At 32.2% G+C, this 26,093-nt stretch overlaps 1 protein-coding gene across 3 annotated transcripts in view; it reads left to right on the plus strand.

The window, feature by feature from the left end:
* Positions 1-7,153: 7,153 nt before the first annotated feature.
* Positions 7,154-26,093, plus strand: part of LOC123895496 (fatty acyl-CoA reductase 3-like) — a 53,291-nt gene continuing 34,351 nt past the window's right edge. The window contains exons 1-9 of one of the 3 annotated variants that reach the window (XM_045945857.1): positions 7,154-7,232; positions 7,643-7,746; positions 8,478-8,680; positions 8,892-8,992; positions 10,203-10,395; positions 10,684-10,845; positions 13,133-13,218; positions 16,971-16,976; positions 18,123-18,298. In XM_045945857.1, the coding sequence (XP_045801813.1) occupies positions 7,154-7,232; positions 7,643-7,746; positions 8,478-8,680; positions 8,892-8,992; positions 10,203-10,395; positions 10,684-10,845; positions 13,133-13,218; positions 16,971-16,976; positions 18,123-18,298 (1,110 nt within the window). Of the gene's footprint in view, positions 7,233-7,642; positions 7,747-8,477; positions 8,681-8,891; positions 8,993-10,202; positions 10,396-10,683; positions 10,846-13,132; positions 13,219-14,513; positions 14,616-14,799; positions 14,892-15,181; positions 15,305-15,440; positions 15,613-15,712; positions 15,842-16,970; positions 17,126-17,331; positions 17,634-18,122; positions 18,299-26,093 lie in introns of those variants that run through there. The other 2 variants (XR_006804390.1, XR_006804391.1) reach the window with 2 other exon arrangements.

The raw sequence follows: 26,093 nt of genomic DNA on the forward strand, positions 1-26,093 counted from the left end.
TAAATGAGATATTATAATGACAAAATTATATCTAATCAAGTAATTAGATTTAAGTGATTAATGAATTTTCCTACGACCGAACTCTAGATTCCTGAACTCCTTACCTTAGATACCAAAAAGTTAAAGCAAATTAACTATTGTATATCTAAATAATGAAGATATCTTAACATCTACAAATTATAGTTATGTTCTCTACATATTTTTATAGTAGAAAAGTGTTAGTAGGATTTTATTTATTTTTTCACTCTTAACGCTATAAAAAATATCAATCTCTATGTTTGTGATTAGATAATCAATCAAAAATTCATCTCTTTTATAGTTTTGCATTTGATTATGAACAAAATAATTTATGAAAAAAACTTGTTTTATGGTTTGCATTTGTATATAGTGGGGGCACTATACTCATCCATGTGGAGGCAACAGTAAAAATAATTACTGATATGCACCAAAATATAAGAAAGTAGTGGGGGCAAGTGACCCCAATTGCTTTGCCGTAGATCCGTGCCTGTCAAAGTTTGACACTTAGCAGTTCTCATAATATAAATGTCATGTAATGGGAGGTCGTGTTCTCTAAGTGCATGAAAATTTTTATGAGTTTTGCCACGTTACGTTTTGCATGCATGCAGCACCTTCATATTAATTATTCTTCGTGTGCAGTGCAGCACCTTCATTATGATGCTGTGTTATAATTATTTTTTGTTTTATGTGATAATGACTATACTATGTGGTTATGTGTCTCCATCGGTTTGAATAAAGTTGGTGATGAAATCGATCGAGTTACTTCATCATGTGAAAAAAAGCAGACATGTGATAGTGTAAAATTGATACTCCCTCCGGTCTAAGAAGAGAAATTTTATTGTTTAAAATCTAATTAATGTATCTAACTCCAGTGGCGGAACTAGAAAAAATATCGTGGGTGGGCTGAAAAATAGTCAATCTATTTTTAAATTGAATTTTTTGCTCTTCTATTTTCACATGTTACTGTTTTGGTATCAACAAACAATATTTTTACTCTAAAAATTGTGATTTTTGGCTATAAAGGTGATTTATTGTCTCCAACATTAAATCTAAAGATGAAATATCAAATTTGAGACCAAAATTCACAATTTTTTTCCATTAAAATCCACCCCTAGGTCCGCTGCTGTCTAAATCTATATTATTGACTAAATACATTATATTTTCAATGAATCTAAAAAATAAAATTTCTCTTATATAAGGATAAGAGGAAATGGAGGAAATAATCCATTACTCTCTGTTATTGAATATATTTGAGATATAATAGTAACTAGATATATTAAACAAAATAGTACTTGATCTGATATGTGTTTATGTTCAAAAAAAATTAAAATTTTCTTGGATAGTGGGTGTATGTGGAGGAGTAGTTCTTCATGTATCTTATATATATGCCTTTTGTTTTTTTTGTTTACGAAAAAAAATAGTAATCTTCTTTCTTAATTATTATTTTTATAATAAAAATGATTTTTTTAATGACAAATATATTATATATTAATATAAAAATATTTAAAAGCACAAAAGGAGGTTAAAACAAACAAAGAGTACCATAGGTACACTACACCAGAATTCAATGAACCTTAAGGTAAGAAATATAAACAAACAAAAAGTACCATAGGTAACTAGATTATTTATATTTCTTGATTTTGGTTCATAGGTCGAGGTAGTGATATTAATGTTGTTTTCTTAGAATGGTGCAATAATCCGTTAGCTTGCTTTGATTGTATTTACTGTGATTAATCTTGAATTGTAAGGGTTGAGTATCCCTTGTACTCCTTATAATTCAAATTTTACTTATATATAAAAAAAAAAACAGACAAATAAACTTGCAAGGAACAAAAATGCACACTCCAATAAACTAGAATCCCTCAAATGCACCACCACAAGAAGAAAAATACCCTTCAACATAAGAAAAGCAAGGAATATTAATCACAGATAGGACAAAACATAAGAGGTAGGGACGGATTTGGAGGGGGGCAAGCAGTGGCCAAGGCCCCCCCTCCATTTACGTACATACATATACATAATATATCATATTATATCATATATATTATGTATCATTTACATTATATAAATAAGAATTTAATTAATATGTATTTACGGTGTAAAAATATTTATATTGTCAAACAAATTATAAGCGTTGAATTATTAAAACTATAGCCTTTTAATTAACAAAAAATTAGTTGTTTCAAGTGGTGAGTTTTGGGTCTCTTAAGTAAGTGGTCAAAAGTTTGATATTTACCTTTTGCGAATGAACAAAATTCGATTGAGGGGAAGAATTTATTTTTTGTGCTCTACATATTTTTCGGAAGCAATTAGTCATCAATAACCATTAAACAAGAACTTCGTAAATATAACACGATAACATAAAAAAATTACATGGACAGTGTAACAGAAAAATCTACATTCACTTTTATCATTTTACTATTTTTCGACCCCTGATGTGATAAACTTCTGGATCTATCCCTAAATAAAATCTAAACATCATTCAGAAAAAGAGAAAGAGGACTTACGGCGTAGGTCATGTTCTCTAATTAAGTGCTTGAAGATTGTTATGAGTGGTACAGTATAGGTATTGTATATTGAATTGACACGTTACGTTTTGCATGCAATGCAGCATCTTCAATATTTTTGCAGTGCATGCAGCAGTAGCACCTTCAATTCATTATGATGCTGTATTAATTAATGTGACAACAATGACTATACTATGCGGTGATGAAATCGAGTTACTTCATCATGTGAAAAAGCTATGCGGTGACATATGATAGTGTAAAAATCAGACATGTGAAAACCCAATTTATTCCATCCAACCAAACACACATGAATGAAAATACTAGTTTTTCAGTCGGTGTGTTGTGGTGTGCTTCCTGCTTCATGTATACAGGAAAATCTGGTTAAATCCCAAATTTGCTAAAAATATCCTTAAAAACAGTTTATGTAAATGTAAACTGAGTTTACTTAAGTTCATGTCTGAATTTATGGAAGCTATGTGAATTGAGTTTATTCAGGTTATATAAACTCAATTTACGTATGATTTGAAATCTATTTTATTAGTATATGATCTTATTTACATTAGCCGTAAACATTTAACTTGAAGATTACATTTACTAACGATTGAATCACATACAAACATGAAATCGCATGAAAAAGGGAGTGCCCTAAATTTTGAAAAAGTATAAATTCACTAACCTATGCAATGAAGTTTGTGAGTTTGTTAACACATTAATGGAGTTTTTGAAGCAGAGGCATAAACAGATGAAAACACTGTTTTAAAAAAATTAAATAAAGAAGGACAATTTTGGTATTATAATTAAATTTTAATGAAAATTAGGCGTAACTAATTTTTTTTTGGGTGTGACTAGAAAATTTCAAAAACTAAACTCTACCGACAATTTCTTACTCATTTCACCACTAAAATCCTACTTTAAATCACAATTAAAATGAGAAAAATATCTTATTATTTTATGGTACATGTTAAGCAATCTAAAAGTAAAAAAAAAATGTATTGAAATGAAATTTTTTTAATTTTAAGAAATTGAACAAAAGATTTTTTAGACATATTTATATTTTAAGTTTCTTAACATGTATCATTTGGTCTATATATAGTTGCATTTCTCTTATTTTATTGAGGATTCGTTTGATTTGCATATGGATATGTAATAGACAGAATCACAGAACAACACTTGACACCCGAGAGTGGATTGTCTCCCGTAAATAATTCATCCAGTCAAATCATCACCTTCCAATAAAAAAATTTAAAAATATAAAAATAAGAGGCAGAATGATCTAATGGCTATCATTAAAATTGGAGAGAATCCAGTGGACAGTGCACTCGAAGGAATCCTTTCCCCTTGACACCCCTTAAATTATTGGATAATATTTTATTTTGTGCAATATTTTGTACAATGCATAAATAAAGCAAGGTGAGAGTTCTTATCCAAAAATAAAGTAAGTTGAAAGTTATTACGAACGCATATATACATTTAAAATAATCGATAAATTATGGTTAGTTAATAAGCATAGTCTTGCTCCAATCACATCACAAAGAGGTTCGTAAGTCCTTTGTTCTATCAAAGTTGCAATTTAATTGAACTGATCTCCGAATCAGATTAAATTGACGGTGAAAGTCAAAGTTGCAACGTATAGCTCAGAGATTTGTTCATGAGAGGACTTCCAACCCAGTTGCTATCACATAGAGGCTTTACAAACCATCTATTTTTATCTTGTTCTTTTTCACATATATGGTTTTTTTTATAATAAAATAATTTCGGGTTACCTAAGTTTATAATATTTAAAAGCATATCGAATTTGTATTTTAATCTCTAAAAATAAAAATAAGATGTTTTGTGTGAATTTTGATTTTTGGTCTCTAAAAATAAAGAATTTTGGTTTTAGTCCTCCTAAAATTTTCTATTTCATTTTTTTCTCCTTAATGGACATATTTTTGATAATTATTATTATTTTCTTTGTATATTTTTTAAACACTATGAAAATAGAGATGTATGATATAATAGATAGACATAATATAAACATCTTTTGAACTTAAAAAAATCATAACTTTAACATTAATATAATAAACATAAATTGTTCAACTAAAATCAAAGGAAGGCTTCAAAGAAGGCGGACTACATCTATATATATAATTCCTAGATAGTTGTCCAATTGTCTATCTAAACCCTAATTCACAAACCAAAAAAACATTTAATTTAGCCACATCATCTACTTATATTCATTTAATGTGTGGTACTAATTGTAATTATTATTATTATTATTATTATTATTATTATTATTATTATTATTATTATTATTATTATTATTATTATTGTTGTTGTTGTTGTTGTTGTTGTTTTTGGGTTATTTTTCATTTTAATTATTTTGTGTATTTATTGTTTTTTTCAAAATAGTTAATGTTTTTGCTAATAATCTTTTTTCCAATTTTTGTGTATAAAATGAGTTGGTCGATTGTCAGGACTAATTTCTAATATTAGTAAAAAAAAAAATTAGATAAATTTTGTTTACTAATGGTTCGTATGCCCTGCGTGATTTTTATCATATTCGATTTTGAGTATGAGTTAAGTTGGTTTATCTTTGCTCCAATAAGTTTCTAATATAAATGACAAATTCGATAATGAAGTAGTTTATCCATCTCAGAATCCTCCAATGAGATTTATACTATAAAAAAAAAACTTATGTTTACATCAATTGTTTTTCATGGTCAATTATATGTTATCGATCATTTCCAGAGTTATTTTAAAAATGTGTTAAAGATATTACTATCAATGTTAACGAAGAAGATACCAAAATAACTTCAAATGTGATGTATAAATAAGTTTTTTAAATGTATAAACACATATTTAACATCCATATCACATTTAGATAACTTATATTGTTACTATTATTTTGATAATAGCTACTGTTTCAATTTTAAATTTATTATTTATACAAATAATTTTTTGATGTTATAGTATACAATAACACATATGACCCGTGCATCGCACGGGTAAGCGTCTAGTAAAATAAGAAATATAATAGTCGTCATCAAGGATGGATTAGCATATCAAATAAACGCTCGGAATTAAATTATAAAAACACTATTTTTAATATAATTTTATTTATTTTGATTTTCTTAACCAATTTCCCACACTAAAATCTTATTGGTAATAGCTTGACCCTTGAATTATTTTGATAGTGGATACCATACCATATGTAGTCCCTTTAATCTGTAGTCCCTTTGTTTGTGGGTTAGACTTACCCATTGTATTTTCATTAATAAAATAGAAGCAAAAAATAATTTTATGTAAATCAAATGAAAATCTAACAAATCAAATATAATATCCGACAAAACAGAATGAAGCAATTAAATAAATAAATCAAATGATAAAACTATATTGTTAAGAAAAATAAAGTAAAGGATGCAACAAGTTCATTATAATTTTTTTTTAAAAGGCAAAAATAAATATATATTAACCGAATAATCTCCTGAGCACAAGACATGCCGAAAAGATTACACAATGTCAAGAACAAGTAACAATATGAAAACTAATATACTTCCAAACAAATACACGGCTCAACCACCAACTATGGTAGTTTGAGACCAGATTAAAGTTCATTGTCTTCAACCATCGATAAGAATAAAGTTAGATTTTGTCCAACGGTTGAGGTAGGGAACAATCTAAATTTCTGAATAGTCTCTGATTTCTTTTATTACACACAACCGACACACTTACGAGCCAAATAAGTCGCATGAAAGATCGTCTCGCACGGAGACCGCCTAAAGAGAAATTAACTGAATAAAATGGTCAGATAACTGCTGAGTGTCGGCCAACGAGAATCCAATCCATTACCGAACTAACGACCACAGGGATCCGAAAAAACTGCAAGAAATGAATAAGTGTTGAGCTGATTCAACACCACCGTAATCGGATACACTAAAATGAGCGTCTGGAGAGATGATGTCTCGGGCCACCATGTTTACTTTTATGGACAACCTGTAGCGTAAGAGTCTCCAAGCGAAAAGCAATAAGCTGTTGACAAGTCAAAAATTGATAAGCACCACAAACTGAGTAACCTCAGTCAGTGTGAGACCGCTACTGCCACCTATCAAGATACTGAGCCTGCAGTGAGAAATCGTGAAGTAATAGCTTTCAAATATTTATTTTTAAAAGAGGCTAAAATAGTATATATTAATAAAAGCATAAACCAATTACCTCCCAATATTACAAAGAAGGAAAAAACAAGAAACAATACTCAAGGCCTAACCAACACAAGAAAACACATGGGCCTAATTAACCGAAACAGCTAAATAAACCCCTCTTAAAATCATAAAACTCCCCTTTTAAAGAGTTTCAAATATTGACTAACCCTACATCAAATTTTCTCATCAAAAAATCACTTAATAATAATATTATATATAGTATACACCGTCATGTCAATTTAAAGAAATATATATATATATATATATATCATCATCTAGTTTATTTTCTCCTTTTCAACCAGCATTCTACACTTCTACACTCTGTTCAGCACTCTATACTCTCTTTTGTCCTTTATAACTCACAAATATCAGATAACTATCAAACATCATTTTGTTCTCTATTCTCAATTCCTTTATACTTTTTGTTTGGAAAATTTTCTACTTGTAATGGAATCCAAGAGCGTCAAATGTTTTCTTAATGCCAAAACAATTCTAGTAACCGGTGTAACCGGCTTCCTGGGCAAAAGTATCTCTCTCACTCTCTTCTATACTCTATTTATTTTATTTTATTTTTTTGTGTTGCTTTTTTTTTTGTTAGGATGGTTGAAGATTGGAGGTGGTGGTGATGTGTGGTAGTTATGGTGGATGGTGATAGTGATATTTTTTTTAGGTTTTTTCTGTTCTTCCCCTGTCAATTTTATGCTCTGCAAAAAACCCCAACATTGAACTTAAATACGGTGGATGGTGATAGTGATGATTTTTTCACTCTTTAATGATGTTTGTTTTATTGATTGAAAATGGTGGTTTGGTTTGGGAATGATTTTTTTTGATTAATTTGTGTGTTGAAGAAGGTTGGTGTTTGAATTTGGAAATATTGATGTGTTTTTGTTATCTTATAGGTCATGGTTTAATTTGTTTACTTGTGTGATTTTGTAGTTTTTGTGGAAAAGATACTCAGAGTTCAGCCAAATGTGAAGAAGCTGTATCTTTTTCTGAGAGCTAAGAATTGTGAATCTGCAAACCAACGTTTCAACGATGAGGTGAATGTTTGTATTTTGCAAGTTTAGAATGATTTGTATCTAAGAATATTTCTTTGATCTTGCTTTGTTTCTTTGTATGTAGATGTTTTTAAGTGTGCTTTAAAGAAATTATACCCTAAATCATGTACAAAAAAAAGGATAATAATAATAACTGTAGATGAGAAGATCAGGGAAGGTTTGTTGCAGTTTGGTTGTAACAATGACTCTAAATTAGCGGTGTAACAATACAGTCCACACTTTGGCCCAATTAGCGCAAGAGATTCCTAACTGTGTCTGGTTGGAAGATACACCCCCCTCCCAAAATTGATTCATATATTAGATACTGTAATTCTTTAGCATTTTTATTTTTTTAAGCTTTATATGCAATCAAGTACATATAATTAACGTTTTCTCTTCAAGGAATCAGATTTAGGGTGTTTTATTTAAACTTAAAAAAAAAAATATTGTTTTGAAAACAATTTAGAGATTCCTTTTGACATTTTTTTTAAGAAAATAAATTTCTAAAAAATCTACAACAAGTTTGTCAAAAAAAAAAAAAAACTATAACAAAACTAAAGCAAGCGGACCCTTAGTCGGTAAAGATTTTGAGTATTCATGATATTCTAGGTTCAAACTTTATTGGCTCCAATATAATAATTTTTTTTTTTGGTTAGTTAAGTATAACGATTGTACTATGATAGCTATTTGACCAAAAGAAGATAAAATAAGTTTAATCTGAGTATGTTATGCAGATTATAGGAAAAGACTTGTTTACATTGCTGAAGGAAAATCAAGGTATAAAATTCAACTCCTTTGTCTCTGAAAAGGTGACTATAGTACCCGGAGACATTTCACAAGAAGACTTGTATTTGAAGGAATCAATTCTAGAGGAGGAGATTTGTAATCAAACAAATATTATTGTTAATTTGGCTGCATCAACTAAATTTGATGAAAGGTATAAGGTGCAACTGACGACCTAGATAAATTTTCTTTTTTAATAAGTATTAAAATAATTGTACAGAAGCAGGAGTTCGGACCCCGAACAATTTACTTATTCACCTTTAAGATGGATTTTTTAGTCATTAATTAAGCTAATAATAAAAAAAAAAAATCATACATTTTTTTTTGCAATAACTATAGTCTTTATTAATTGATATTAAATGCAGATACGATGTTGCATTGAATATAAATACATTAGGAGTCAAGAATGTTTTGGACTTTGCCAAAAAATGTGTTAAACTAGAGGTGGTTGTCCATGTTTCAACAGGTTAGTATATATATACATATATATGTCCATGTTTCAACTATTACTATATTCTTTAGAAGTAATAAATCACAACACTTGACATTTTAATTTTTCCTTATTTTTATCGATTCAATATCTATTAAATCACTATCTCAGTTATAATGATAAGATGAATATTAACATCTACTTCCAAAATGGAGTATAAAGTTTGTTGTCATTATTGATTTTTAAACATTTTTCAACACGTACCAGTTCATGGTGCATGTGTTATCAATTAATGAAAGTGTTACATTAAAACTTTTTAATTAATGAAAGTGTTAATGGGAACTATAAAAAGGATTGAGAGAGAGTGTTATATAATAAAGTCAAATTTTCTGTAAAATAACTTTTTTATCTAGATAAAAAAGATTGAGAGTTTTTTTAGCTATAAACACGTCTATAAAAAAATATACTTTTAGTCACAAATATTGTTGCGACAACTTAATTAAGTATCACCATTCACCACTTATATTGTTTTATTGAATTTCCTATACAAATGAAAATAATTTTCATCATAACATTGTCAAACTTTAATGTATATTTTTAAAAGGATAATTTTAAATTTTCTTTTTATATAATGAGCAATATTTACAAGACAGATTTATTATTATTATGGTTAAATATGTTTTTGGCCATTATAAAACAAAATGACATGTTTTGGTCCTTATAAAATTATTATGCACGTATTTAAATTTTTTGGTAGAGTTATTCACATACTTTTAGTTATTACTATTAAACTAATGTGTATTTTTGAATGATTATTTCGCAGATATGTATAAAACATTATAAAAAGTTCCTCGAAAAATAAGGAACTCAAAATTTGATTTGTGTCGAAATTTTCGTTACTTTTGTCTTTATTTTTTGAAGTTTAAAAAATTAAAAATAAATTCTTCTCGTTTTAAAAAATTCTAAATTTTGTAAAGAAACTTTTTATATTGTTCTAAACATGTCTGAAACAAAAAATTATTCAAAAATTTAAAAGTTTATTTATAATTAAACAATTTTTAAAATTGTGAAAATAAGCAGAAACTAAAATTACATACATAATTTTTGTCAAAAAAAAAAGTTACATACATAATTTTTTTGTAAGGACTAAAATATGTCATTTTTTTAGAACCAAAAAACAAAATTTGAAAATTTAGTTGGAATAACAAACATATTCAACCCTTATTATTATTGGAATATCTTGCAGCTTATGTGTGTGGTGAGAGAGGAGGACTCATATTAGAGGATCCTCATCGTTTTGGTGTGTCATTAAATGGAATCCCCGGACTAAGCATTGATATGGAAAAGGAAATGGTCGAGGAGAAATTAAATAAGTTTCGAGTAGAGGGAGCAACAGAACAAGAGATTAAAAAAGCAATGAAGGACTTGGGCATGGAAAGGTAATCAAATTAATAATCAAATTTCATATTCATTGCACTAAATAATATATCATTATATATTAAATGGATATCGACCATCGATTTGAGATCGGTCAACTTGTATTCCACTTTTACCAAATCATCTTCAAATAATTTTCAACCACCGACTTAGACTTGACGATCAAGATTAATATATGTGTCACACAAAATTGTCTTATGAACTTTTTAATTTGACATTTTTTAATGACAATCTATTCTAATAAATACAAAAGGTTGAATTGTTTTGTGCTATTTTGATTAATTTATCAGAGCAACTAAATATGGATGGCCAAACACATACGCATTTACAAAAGGAATGGGAGAAATGCTTGTGGAAACTTCCAAAAGAAACATGCCTGTTGTTATTGTTCGTCCTACCATTGTTACTAGCACGTATAGAGAACCTTTCCCTGGTTGGGTTGAAGGCATAAGGTAAATCATCATATTAAATATTACTACCATATATATATATATATAGAGGATGTATATTATGAGAATAATAAAGATATATGAGAATATGAGAATGAATTACAACCCTTAGATTTAAATGAAGGAGTAGGGTTAGAATATCACTTAAATGAGTCATGTGCCATTGTGATGTGTCATTATTATTACTATTCACTTTCTCTCTCCTCAAAATTCTTCCTTCACGTAAAAACACTTTCTCTTCTTACCCGTTGTCTCTTTGCTTCTGCCGCTCTTCTCCTCCTCTCCGCCTTCCACCGACGTCTCTGTCACGGGAAACCTCCGCTGGCCCGTAAACTTCCTTCGCGTCCCTCTCGTCTCATCTTTCTCACCGCATCTTCTCATCTCATGAGCCCTCTCATCTTTCTCACCGCATCTCTCTCTGCGTCTCATGAATTTCTCTGCCCTCAAACCCTCTTGTTGTGAATCTCCCTTTGCGTTTAATACAATTTGAGTCGAGTCTCTGTGTTCAATTTGAGAATAATAATGTTATTAGTTTGTGTTTAATTCAATTAAGGGTTAGAGTTGGTATTTAATTTGGGCAAAAATTGGTTGACAATTGAAAAGAATTAAGCCCAACAATATATTCAATAATTCAAATTCATGTTAGATTATGCGCGATATCTTCAAATTCATGTTAGAAATAAGCAGCAGAATTTGTTCAACTTCAACACTTAAAAACACACTATTATGACCATATCAGTTGTTAGGCTCAAGGAAATATGTTGAGAACTCTTCTGCAACTTATTTCTATCAGCAAGTGTGTTATCTTACGAGGAGCTTAATGTGACTAATCTCTTATTAGCATTTTGGCTATGCATGTTTAACTCACCTGTTGTGTGTTTGGCGGATTCTCCATGTTTAAATAGTAATCAAACAAAGTTGCAATTGAACCAATAATAAAAGAATGGCTGAATCACATGAAATTGCAAATAAATTGAACCATGAACCAATAATATTGTGGTACAAGTAGATCGATTTTTTATTGTGATGGAAATGTTTTGGAGGCATGTTTTATTCTAAATTTGAAAGTGAAACGACAGTAGTTTAAAAAACATGCATATGGCTGGTACAAATAAAGAAAAATGGTGGTACACTGGTATTACTGATATACAAATGATCTATATTACTGATATGGATTACCACTTACATCCATCAATGATCCTGCCTTTGATGAGCAAAGAAGAAAACTCTTATCTTATAGGGATGTATTGAGACAATTCAATCAAACTTCTATGTTAGTTGTAAGGTTAAATACCATAAAATCAAGCTATGAGGGACACAGATTTAAAAAAAACCCAATTATACAGAAAATCAAAGTATAAGAAGGATACAAAACAAGAATAAATCAAAAAGAAGAGAAGCAAAAAAAAACCTTGTTCCTGGTGTGGCGTTGATGTTCAAAAGAAGAAAAGATCCAAACTCATGAAATTGAACAGAGAAGGAGGCGGTGATGTTCAAAACGAGAGATACGGGTGTGGCGTTGTGAGGTCCATCGGCGGCGAGCGGCGGCGTCGCGTTGAGAAAGAGAGATCGAGAGAAATTTGATGAAGGAAGGAAGAGAGAGAGAAGCTCATTTGTGAGAAAAGAGAGTCACGTGACTCACTTACAGTAGTCTTTTAATCCTACACCTTCATGTTAATCTAATGGTCGTAATTCATTCTCATATTCTCATATATCTTTACCATTCTCATAATATACATCGGCGAGCGGCGGCGTCGCGTTGAGAAAGAGAGATCGAGAGAAATTTGATGAAGGAAGGAAGAGAGAGAGAAGCTCATTTGTGAGAAAAGAGAGTCACGTGACTCACTTACAGTAGTCTTTTAATCCTACACCTTCATGTTAATCTAATGGTCGTAATTCATTCTCATATTCTCATATATCTTTACCATTCTCATAATATACATCCTCTATATATATATATATATATATATTGATAAAAGAAAGGTAATGTATTTGATTTTCATTTTTTTACCAAATACATATAAAAAATGACTAATTGTTTATATTCCAAATCAGATTGAGTATTGTATTAGAAAAAGTTAAATTAGTTACAAAAATAAAAAATTAAGTCAATCTCTAACTTTTTTTGTATTTCTAATTTGTAAAACAAATAGAATATTTTTTTATTTATATTTCTAATTTTAGTCTATATTTCAACTTTTTCTAATATACACTACTAGAATTACAAAATTTACCTGCAAATTTTCATGTATAGTTTTGAACCTTAATTATTTATCATGTTTTTTTGCAGGACCATAGACAGTATAGTTGTTGCTTATGGTAAAGGAAAATTGACAAGCTTCTTGGCAGATCTCGATGCTGTTTTTGATGTGGTGAGTTGCAAAATATTGATAGTACTATAGACCGAGTGGTAATCATGGGAATATTTATGGTGTGCAATTTCACATTATAAAAATAAAAAAGGTCATAAACAGTTTAAATTTCGAAGATGGCATTCAACATTTCAGAGATGATATTCATTTTTTTTTCACTAAAAATATGTATTCATTCATTCAAATTGAAAATACATAGATTTCAGAGATGGTCATATGCAGACCATAAATGAAATTAATATATCTTAATTTTCATCAATTTGACATGTTGATTCATTAATTTATGTTTAATTTGGAACAGATACCAGCAGACACTACTAGAAAAAGTTCAAATACCGACGGATTTTAGAGACGAAATTTGTTTCTTCTCTAATAGAGATGGAATTAGAGACAGAAAAAAGTTGTTAGAGACGGAAATTCAAATATATGTATTAGTCACGGATTTTAGAGACAGAAATTTCTGTGTCAATAAAATTTCGTGTCTAAATCCGTCTCTATTTTATTATTTTTATAATTATAATTGAAATAAATAGTTAGAGACGAAAATTTGAGACAGATTTTAGTCGTGTCTAATAATTTTTGTCTCTATATTCGTCTCTGATTGATCAACTTAAAATTAAAATAGTCAAACATTTGTCAGACACAGAAGTAATCCGTCTCTGAATTAATCTGTCTCTAGAATCTGTCTCTAATAAAATAATATTGAAAATTTATTTTTCGTGTCATCCCTCCAAAAAGTTTACCCAATTTTTTCACTGCCCGCCAAAAAGTTTCACCGAATTATAATTTTATTAAATATTTTTTTATAATAATAAGACAAAGGCTCTGTTTGGTAAAATAAAGCTATAAGCTAGTTTATAGCTGATAAGCTAGCTGATAGCTGAAAAGCTAGCTTATAGCTGATAGCTGAAAAGCTAGCTGATTGAAATTAAAATGTTTGGTAAAATTAGCTTTTTAAATAATTGATAAATATAAAAAGACATAAAAGGACATTTATATGTAGTGGGTAGTTTTTGTTTTAGTGGGTAGTTTTTTATTTTATAAAAAATAATAAAATTAAATTAAAGGTTAAAAATGGAAAAAAAACTGTAAAAAGCTATAAGCTATAAGCTCAAACGCTACTTGAAATAGCATCTCAAAAAAAGCTATAAGCTCGTGAGAAAAGCTCGTTACCAAACACTTCACATTTTTATCAAACAAGCTTATAAGCTCGTCCAATAAGCTATAAGCTAGCTTATTGGACTTACCAAACAGAGCCAAAGTTGAAACTTTGAGTTAGGTTTCACCTTCTTCCTCTTGCCGTTTCATCGTAGTCTCCTCCACCATTCAGAGGTCGGGTTCTTCACTCCTCCATCCACGATTCAGAGGTCACGGTTCACTCCTCCATCCACAGATTCAGAGGTCACGGTTCACTCCTCCCTCTCTTCTTTGCGAAAGAAATTTCCTTTCCCCCTTGTTTAACAAAATTGATTTCCCTCTCTCGTTTTTTCATTCACGAAATTGGAACCCTAAAGCACAAATTTCCTTTCCCTCTCTTGTTTTTCATTCACAAAAAAACCCTAACACACAGACATTCTCTCTGCAGTAACCCTAAATTGATTTGTCTCACACGAACAGGGCCAGCTTCTATCGCACAGACGACGATTCACCCACCGCTTTTGGTCTTCAAATTCCAAGGTTAGTTCAAGTTCCAGTTCGATTATTCAATGATTCTCATTCCAATTTCCCGTTTCATTTAGTTGTTTATAGTTGTGTGTAGTTTTGTTTCTTGTGTCGTGGTGTTTTAGATGTTGTATATTAGTTGAATCTAGGTGATTTGTGCTTATTGCTATATATTTATCTGTTTTCACTAGTTTTCTAATTCATTTTACTATAATTATGTGGGGTTTAGGTTGAGCTCAAATTACTGCTTCTGTCAAGCTAGCAGTGCATATCCTATTTGTATTGGTGAATTTGTCACCCTGTGTAACTATTGTTGTATTCTAAAGTATTGCAAGATTAAACATCTTGTGAAGGAAAGGATGTGGAACTACTCTTTCTTTTTAGGGTTTCGATTCAACAATTTCGTTTTTTCTTTTCTATCGATTGAGGTCTCACTTTTAATTCTATCAATTGTAACAACACATTCGAATTTCATCGCTTATTTTCAGTATTTGTACTTGTTCTATTTTGAATTCCCAATTTAGAATTCCCATTAAGACGTTTTTGTGTTTTTTTTTTTACCAGGTTTAGCATTTGAATTAGGGATTTGCTTTTTTAAATGGAGGACAGTGAACTTGATTTCTCACCGCTGGGTTTGCGTTCATCTTCCTCTCGCTGTTGGGTTTGCATTCATATCTCTCATCGTTGGGTTTATATTAAGTTTCTTTCACCAGTGATTATATGAAGGTCATGTCAGGTGCATTGCTTGTTTGTTTGCAATTAAATTTCATATCAACATTAGTTTATCACCACCTACAATGTTTAAGGTTTCATTATGTTGTTATTTATTATTACAGAAGGCTTAAGTAGTCAAGAGTTAGAGAGAAGGGAACCAAGGTATTTTCAAGGGTGATTAATAGAGGAAGGAAGGAATAAGAAGCAAGGATCTAGGAGTTCATTTCAATTTTCCATCTGTTTCATTTGAGGTGAGAATTCTTACTGATTTATGTAGTTTAAGATATTGCATGTAAACTGTTTGTGAAATGTTGTTCTTGATGCTTGTCCCTAAATGAAAATGCATGAAGATAATGTCATGAGTTAGTTGCATGTTCCCTATATGCTAGATGTTCATGTTCTAAATGTATTAGATGTTCATGTACTGTTACATATTTCATCAAAGTAATCCCCTCTATATAATATTGATTACCTTCACAATTTAATTTTTATTGTTCTGTTTTTTTTTTTTAGTTTCATGATAGTCTTATGCCTACTAGTATAATTTTGTACCAGTTTATGAACAAAAACATCTAGTTTCTGATTTATAATGAGGTTATTGCATCTTACAAGGACCTACTCATTTTGCACAAACTAATTTAAAATGAGGTCTGCGGCTTAGATTGAAACATAATACCGAAGGTTTTCTTCGATAGGATTGGTAGTTATAGGGTTAATTTTCCTAATTAGCTCTAATTTTCTCTTTGATAGTATCTTACGATTCCTGATTATTTGTAATGTTGTCCTATTTCCATGTTATTTTTCTTATCAGTCAAATCCATGCTCTAATATAGTCCAATTTATCTTACCTTTTTTTAATGTAGGTTTAATAGAACCTTTTCTTATATGTAAAAATGTTTTTTGGCTTCCAGCTGCACATATATAAGAAATTTAGTTCTGTTCATATTAGCTAGAACTGATGTATATAAGAAGTTTGAAATACCTAATTCTTCATGGTCATCTAGTTTCTTTTAATGGTCTTAATGCTATGAAACCTTAAGGTGCTTCTGCTTGTGTGCCCCAGATAGAATTCTTCTCCAGAGTTGTATTGAATATAAACTAAGAAAATTGTCCCAAATTGTGTTGTTTGGAACCTATTAATTTGAAAGAAAATAATTTACATTTTCCTATTACTTTTTTGAAAAGGATGCTAAAGCTTCTTTGTACAAATCATGTTTGTCAGTTATGGTTGTTCCTATGTAGTTTTTAAATACCTATGTCAACGTTGTACTGTGCTGGGAGAGTACGTAAATCTGTTCAAAAAATTTAGTTCTATATGTCCCTACCAATCATGCATATCTTGATTATTCTTGCACTTATGTTTCTTTTCTGCATCTACAGAGGCTGGTGTTATTCTTTGCATTGAAAAGGCAATAGCTAATTCTTGTGTTTCAAGGGAGGATTTGAACTAGATAAATGCACGTGCTACAACCACACCTGCTGAAGATCTTAAGGAGTACCACGCTTTGATTCATTGTTTTGGCCAAAATCCTAAGGTAAACTTTCTTTCATGTGTATTAATATATAGTATGATTTGCAATTAGGTTGTGGTTTGTTCCTTGGCATAAGTCTGCATAGCAATTTGATAATGCTTTGCAAGATATCTAAAACAAATGCACAAGTTAAATCACAGTGATTTTGTTTGGATAAATTGTGACATTCACAAGAACTTAACAATTTTTTTTCCTTATAAATGCATCAGGAGATTCATCCAAGTGGTGAGGAAGGTCATGTAATGTTATTTTAGAAGGGACACATTTGGATTAGAATCTCAAGCTTCCACTATCAAAGAATCTTTGAAATCATGGCCTTAAATTTCTATTGACGTGGTATCTACCGATAAAGTTACTGCTAAGGAGGCTAAGATTGAAACATTAACCGTTGATGGGTGATGAAGTTTAGCTTTAGTTGCTTTCTTTGAAGTATTTTTGTTAAATCAATTATATGTATTTTTGTGTAGTGGACAACTTTAAGTTGGATATTGTTTAGTGTCGTAGTGGTGCACTTGATTGTTACTTTGTAAGAATGACATATATTTGGTGTCATTCCAGAATTGATTTTCTCATATTTTAGAATTATATAAATTACATAAAGTAAATAAAAATTAATATTTGAAAAATTGTATATGCATTTAATTGCTAAATAGACAAAAAAAAAAAAAACTTATTAGAGACGGAAAATATGTTTTGTCTCTGGGTAAATAGACAAAATTATTTGAATTTAGAGACGGGTAATTCTGTCTCCAATAGAGACGGATTTATTGTGTTTTGAACTTAACGTTTAGAGACAAATTTTTATTTGTTAGTGACGGATAAATTCGGTCTCCAATCAGAGACGGAATATAAAATCCGTCTCTGATAGTTTAGAGACGAGGAAATTAACGACAGAATCAAATCTGTCTCTAATTCTGTCTCTAACATCCTTAGTGACGGAATATTTGCATTTTAGAGACAGATTTTGCCCGTCGGTATTTAAGATTTTTCTAGTAGTGAGACATGGTGGTAAATGCAATTATAGTAACTATGATGGCTCATGCAAATCAACCTAGTGATGATCATATGATATATCAGGTTGGTTCCTCTATTAGAAATCCAATAACATACCGTACTTTTAGAGAATATAACTTTAAATATTTCACGGTAAAACCATGGATAAACAGAGATGGAACTGTGGAAGATGAAAGAGGATAACAGAGGGGAGAGAAACTAAATTAATTAAATTAAATAAATGTAAATGATGGAAAGTATATTAATAAAAGAACCAATGATATACTGCCAAGTGAGTTCGTGAACGGTTCGTGAAAATATTCTTCGCTACAACGAGTATTTTCCTTAAAAATTTAACCCTTCAAAAGAGATAATCAGTTAAGGTTTCCATTATAGTATTTAATTATATTTAGTGGTTGTTGTAGAAATAGATGGAAATTAATTAGGGGTATGTTAATAAAGAAATAATTAATGTAGTTGAAAATTCAAATAGGGTGGGTCATATAGAGAGAGAAAGAGAATAAAATTTCTCACGAAAGCATTATATTTAGGGGCAAGAAGGGAGTAATATAATTCCCTTAGCACAATATATAATATAAGAGAACTGCTAGCATCAAACGCTTAACACACGCCATCATACGCTCGTGCAGTCTTCAACCCACATTAGGCACCTTTTTAAATTTATCTCCTTTTCTTGTGCTCTGCTTCTCCAATAAAAATATAATAATATTCCCGCCTCTCCCCATGCGTGAAACTCCAAAAAAAATCATCCTTTTTTTTGTGCTTCTTCCATAATGAATTCATAAGATCTTGAATCTTATGTTGGAAGGAAGCTTTAATAGGTGGAGAAAGTGTTTAAGTATTTGAGAGAGGATATGAAACTTGTTGGAAGGGAATGCTACTTATATTATTGAGTGTTTGTAATTTTTTTGCTTGATTTACAAATGACTATCTCTCCCCTATTTATAGCCTTCAAGGGAGAGTTCTACATACTTCAAGAGATTCTTCTACATAATTCCATGAGAGAGTTCTACACACTTCTCTCTACTACTACATACATTTTCTACTATGACTTCTACTTATTTCCACATATCTCTAGAACATTCTTTACTACTTATTACTAAATTTGGGCTTAAACTTCCTAAGGCCCAAAACTAACAAACCCAAAATCAATTTACATATTCAACACCCCCCCTTAAACTTGATTTTGCTACTCCAAGTAAATATTTTAATTTGACAAAGTGTTCACGCTTGAGAGGTTTGGTGAAGATATCAGCTACTTGGTCATCTGTCTTCACGTACTCCAACTTCACATCATTGTTAGAAACACACTCTCTAATATAGTGGTAGCGTGTGTCAATGTGCTTACTTCGATCATGGAAGACTGAGTTCTTTGCCAAAGCTATTGCTGACTTGTTGTCCACGAATATCTTGGTCGGCTCCTTTTGCGGCAGACTTAACTCCTTTAATAGGTTTCTCAACCAGATTGCATGACAAACACATGAAGTGGCCGCCACGTACTCCGCCTCACATGTGGAAAGAGTGACAATCGGTTGTTTCTTTGACATCCATGTGAAAGCTGTGTTTCCAATGTAGAAAACAAAGCCGCTTGTGCTTTTTCGGTCATCCATGTCTCCTCAGTCACTATCGCTATATCCAACGAGCTTGTAATCATCAGAAACAGAGTAGTACAAGCCTAAGTTTGTTGTACCTTTGATGTAGCGAAGAATCCTCTTTGCCGCCTTCAGATGAGTTGTTGTTGGATTCTCCATGTATCGACTTACAACTCCGACCGCATACAAGATGTCAGGCCTCGTGCATGTTAAATATCGTAAGCTTCCAACCAAGCTCTTAAAGAGTGATGGATCCACTGTTTCACCTTCCTCGTGCTTTGATAGCTTGATTCCACATTCCATGGGCGTGCTAACTGGGTTTGCATCATCCATCTTGAACTTCTTGAGTACCTCCTTAGCATAACCTTCCCGAGTGATTAGGATTCCATGATCCTCTTGTTTCACTTCAATGCCGAGATAGTAAGACATTAATCCAATGTCGGTCATCTCGAACTCCTTCGTCATCTCTTTCTTGAACTCTTCAAACATGGTTGGATTGTTCCCCGTGAAGATCAAGTCATCTACATATAAGCACACAATCAAAATATCTCCGCCTTTCGCTTTGATATAGAGTGCGTGCTCATATGGGCATTTGATGAAGTTCTTATCTTGGAAATACTTGTCAATTCGAGCATTCCAAGCTCTTGGGGCTTGTTTCAACCCGTAGAGTGCCTTCTTTAGCTTCAAGACCTTTTCTTCTTCTCCCTTGACTTTGTAGCCTTGTGGTTGCTCAATGTAGACTTCTTCGTCAAGGACCCCATTTAAGAAGGCTGACTTGACATCCATTTGATGTATCTTCCACTTGTTTTGAGCTGCCAATGAAATGATTAGTCTAACAGTTTCTAATCGAGCAACTGGAGCGAATACCTCGTCATAGTCAATGCCGGCTCTTTGACTGTATCCTTTTGTCACCAATCTTGCCTTGTATCTTTCAACTTCTCCTTTGGAGTTCTTCTTTGCTTTATACACCCACTTCACACCGATCGCCTTGTGCCCTTTTGGAAGTGAGACCAACTCCCATGTTTCATTCTTCTTTATCGCCTTGATCTCTTCGTCCATGGCAGTTCTCCAAGTCTTCTTCTCGAATGCTTCTTGGAAGTTCATGGGCTCGCAATCCGCAAATAGACAGAAAAGAGTAAGATTGTCTTGATTTTCGGTTACCTCGTAAATCTCTTGCAAACTACTAAAGTGAGGAGTCTTTTCACTTGAGCTTTCTCCTTCTTCAGAACTCGGGGATGGTGAAGCCGGCGGAGTAGCAAGATCTTCTCTTGATTCCTCTGGTTCCACATCATCTTCTTCAAATTGTGGAAAGAAGTTGTAGTCCTCATTACTCGTTTTCCAATCCCACTCTCCTTCTTCATCAAAAACGACATTTCGACTAATGATAGTCTTCCCCGTATCAGGATTATAAAGCTTATAGCCTTTGGAGTTGGCGTCGTAACCAATGAAGATGTACTTTTCACTTTTGTCATCCAGTTTGCTTCTTTTCTCGTCCGGTATATGAGCGTGAGCTATGCTTCCAAAGACTCTTAGATGGAAAATTCCAGGCTTTCTTCCACTCCATGCTTCTTGTGGTGTTTTTCCCAACACGCTTCTTGTCGGAGAACGGTTTGATAGATAAATAGCGCACGGAACAGCTTCTGCCCACAGTTCCTTTGGTAGTCTCTTGCTTTTTAGCATGCTCCTCGCCATCTCAAGGATTGTCCTGTTCTTTCTCTCTGCTACTCCATTTTGTTGGGGGGATCTTGTTACCGTCAGTTGTCGTCGAATGCCATTGTCTTCACAATACTTAAGGAATTCATTTGAAGTAAACTCTCCTCCTCGGTCGGATCTTATTGCTTTAATCACGAGGCCACTTTCCTTCTCAACCAGGGCTTTAAACTTTTTGAAGTTTTCAAACACTTCTGATTTCTCCTTCAAAAAGTACACCCATGTTTTTCTTGAAAAATCGTCAATAAAGAGAAGAAAATAGTTACTCTTACCGAGTGATCTTGGCTTGATCAGACCGCACACATCTGTATGTATAAGCTCCAACGGCTTTTGCGCTCTTGAGCTTGACTCCTTAGGGAAGCTCATTTTGAACTGCCTTCCAAGTAAACATCCTTCACATACTTGATTAGGGTGGTTGATGTAAGGCAATCCTCTGACCATTTCCTTCTTAGAGAGCAACTCTAATCCTCCAAAATTGAGATGCCCAAATCGAAGATGCCAAAGCCATGACTCTTCTTTGTAGCACATTTTGAGACATTGCGCAACATCATTTTGTATGTTGAGCACGAACATTCTATTTCTCGACATTGGCACCTTAGCAATGAACTTGTTTGAATGATCTCTTATAGAAAGATTATTATTCTTCAATTGAATGTCATAACCTTTCTCTAAGAGTTGTCCTAGACTCAAGATGTTGCTCTTCATGTTTGGCACATAGTAAACATTGGAAATAAATTGATGATCCCCATTTTTCAAACGGATGAGAACGTTTCCTTTACCTTTCACTGCCACTTTTGATTCATCTCCGAAAGCCACATTCCCGTTCACTGATTCGTCTAACTCTACGAACATGCTTCTTCGCCCACACATATGGTTGCTTGCACCGCTATCAAGGTACCATTGATTATCTCCACCTCTTTCATTATCTTTGTGTGCCAACAATAATGTTCCATCTTCTTGGTTTATTTCTTCAACATAGTTGGCCTTCTCTTCAACTCTATGATTTCCAGGAGCTCTACATTCGAAAGCATAATGCCCAAATTTCTCACAATTATAGCATTTGACTCGTGACTTATCGTACCTTGGTTTTGGAGATCCTCTCCCACGACCTCTTGATGAGATTTCTCCTCTTTGGTTGTTGTCATCATTAGGTCTCCAACCTCGTCCACCTCCATATCCACGACCACGTCCACGTTCTCGAGCGCCACCTCGTCTTTGGTTGCTTCGACCATGTTCTTCTCTAGGTGAATCAAGTCGTGTCTTGAGTACTTGCTCCTCGATATCTTCCTTCTTCTTCTTCTTTTCCTCATAAGCTTGCAATGACCCAAGAAGTTGCTCCATTGTCATGTCCTCTAAATCTTTTGTTTCTTCGATGACGGTGACAATATGCTCAAACTTTGGATCTACCGATCTAAGAACTTTCTCCATGATTCTTACATCATCATACTTCTCTCCGTTTCTTTTTAGATTATTAGTAACCGTCAAAACTCTTGAGAAGTAATCAGAGATAAGTTCACCTTCTTTCATATGCAAAGCTTCAAACTCTCCTCTTAGTGTTTGAAGACGTACCTTCTTTACTTGATCGGCTTCCTTGTAAGAAGTTCGAAGTTTCTCCCATGCTTCTTTAGCCGTCGTTGCTCCCGAGACCTTCTCGAACGTGTCTTCATCTAATCCTTGATAGATTAGACAGAGAGCCTTCTTGTCTCTCTTCCTTGAGTCTCTCAAACTATCCTTTTGAGTTTGAGATAAAGTACCTTCATTCTCCGGGATTACAAGGCCTTTCTCGACTATCTCCCACACGTCGTGTGCGCCAAGGAGAGCCACCATTCTCAGACTCCAATTGTCGTAGTTGCTCTTTGTGAGCATCGGGACTTGGAGAGGAACACCACTATTCGCCATCTTTAAGAGGACCTTCAAGCTCTTGATACCACTTTGTTGGAAGGAAGCTTTAATAGGTGGAGAAAGTGTTTAAGTATTTGAGAGAGGATATGAAACTTGTTGGAAGGGAATGCTACTTATATTATTGAGTGTTTGTAATTTTTTTGCTTGATTTACAAATGACTATCTCTCCCCTATTTATAGCCTTCAAGGGAGAGTTCTACATACTTCAAGAGATTCTTCTACATAATTCCATGAGAGAGTTCTGCACACTTCTCTCTACTACTACATACATTTTCTACTATGACTTCTACTTATTTCCACATATCTCTAGAACATTCTTTACTACTTATTACTAAATTTGGGCTTAAACTTCCTAAGGCCCAAAACTAACAAACCCAAAATCAATTTACATATTCAACATCTTATTACAGAAAAGAAGTTTTGTGAAACTAGTTCTCTAACTTTCCTTGTTGGAGGCTAGTGCTTTGATCCTTTTCTTGTGTTTTGTGTTGTTGTTAATCTTTGGTAGACTGGCTATATCAAAGTTCTAATTTGTTGCGAGTCTTAGTAAGGGGGTTATTATTTTGGTTAAATCTTTATTTTTGATTGATGGGTAGACCGGAAAAACACATTAAGTTTGTGGCATGTGAGGTGGTAGCTTACCAGTGTGGTGGGACAACTGGGTTGTGACTGGAGGTGTGAGATACTTGTGCGTGAGTGTAAGGATGAGGGGATAGGGATGTTGGTCGCTGGTGGTTTGTGCTTTGAGAGAGAGAGAGAGATCGGAAGAAGGTGAAAATATGTGGTTTTTGGAGAACCGGTTGCCTAGTTTACAAATTAAAAGTAAGGTGTTATGGCATCAGTATATGGGCGAGTGTTTGTTGGTGTGTCAAAGTGTTTGACACTAGCAGTTATCATGATAAAAATGTCATGGGAAGGGAGGTAGTGTTCTCTTGGTGCCGTGAAGGTGTGAAGATTTTCATATACTTGTCACCAGCTTCAATGAAAACAGTGGAAAACAACCAAGCCCTATGCATTGGGTCTTTTTTCCAACTTTTCTTAGACTTAACAACTTGTGGACTGACTCATTAGTTTGAGTTAGACTGAATATACACTGATTAGAGTCGATGCAACTAACCTGCTTTTGGGGCGTGATCAAGCTGACTCGTTGGTTTGATCTAGTTAGACTGAATATACACTGATTAGAGTCTATGCAACTAACATGTTTTTGGGACGTGATCAATATGACTCGCTAACTTGCTAATTTGACAACCATGGTTTTTGGTCCATGGAGCTTCTTAGTTTCCTTTCTCTTAACTTTTCATCATGATAAATCTTTTTCAGGTCCTCGTTTCATTAATTTGAACTTTCTTTTGTACCTGAAAAATTAATCAATTGAGAACTTTGTTGGCAGGCTATAGATAAAGTGAAGACAGACAAGACAGATAAGCCATATCAAGATGTTAAAATTTTAAATGTCACTGTACCAAAGTCTTGAAGGTTTTTGGTTTTTATGAGTGGTACAGTCGGTCTTGTATATTGGACTGGCCATACGTTGGTGAAGCACTAACAGGATAAATTTTTAACTTCCTTCAGATCAATCAACCTTCAATTTCACAGGTTTTGTATGAACGTGGCAATTAACTATTCTTCATGTGCATTGCAGCACACCTTCATTTTTGAACTGTTTCTGTCACAGATGCCCTCTTCCCGTTATCTTAACCTTTGTTACAAGCGTTACGATGCTGTATTGTTTTCTTCTGTCAGTGAAATGTACTTTGAATTCTAAAGGGTTGCTGTGATCAAATCTCTTTGAATACTGTACATGTAGTGTGTGACATTCTTGCTTTATTAGTAATTATTTTGTTGAAGACGTTTCTAAAACCTTACTGTATTGTTGTTTGTGCGAGCTTTTTTTCGGCAGCAACACCTTTATCGATTATTTTCCTTTATATATACTTCTAGCATTAACTAGGACTAATATACCGTTTTATCCAACATCGATGCTTTATCGATTATTTTCCTTTATATATATCTTTGAGGTAGTTAAAATACTGCAGTAGTTAAAATACATTTGTAAAATGTGAGGTGTTTGATTTGTTTGATTTTGATTCAACGGCTATTTAGAAAACATGAAATTGTGGATTAGGGTTTCATGGATGTTCTCCCCCTCCACCTTCATTTCCAATTAAATACAAATTCAAAGCTTTTTATGAGGACTAAGAATAAATTACAAGTAAAATGATTTCAATAAATTATTGTTTCAAAATCTAACGGACAATTTTGGTAGTTTTAGGTTGGATATTTTCATCAAATTCAAACTTAAGACCTCACACTTTTAACTTTTAGATGATTTTTTTTTTGAAACAAACTTTTAGAAGTTTATTACTTTGTTTATAGACATTTTTTTTATCATTTGCTAATATATTAGTTGTTAAGTAAAATAGCTTCCGTAAAGAAAAAATGATTTTTTTTTGTTGAGATTTTGAGAAAAAAAAAATTAAGCTATTTTCTGTTTGTTTTCTATCATAAAAATATATATATTTTTAAAAATTTGAAGCTCCTGCACTTATGTTTCTTAGCTTTAAAAGATTCTAGAAAAGCCATTAGGATTACATTTTTATTTTATGATAAAAAATAGTTTTTTTTACAAAATGATTTTCTAAAAAATCTATAATAAACACTATTAAAATGATAAATGTGATCTTTTAAGAAAAATAGATTTTTTTCTTAAAAAAAATTTAAGTGACTGTTTGAGTGTTTGTTACAGTTTT

This window comes from Trifolium pratense, linkage group LG7 (assembly GCF_020283565.1).
Source record: "Trifolium pratense cultivar HEN17-A07 linkage group LG7, ARS_RC_1.1, whole genome shotgun sequence".
Lineage (NCBI taxonomy): Eukaryota > Viridiplantae > Streptophyta > Magnoliopsida > Fabales > Fabaceae > Trifolium > Trifolium pratense.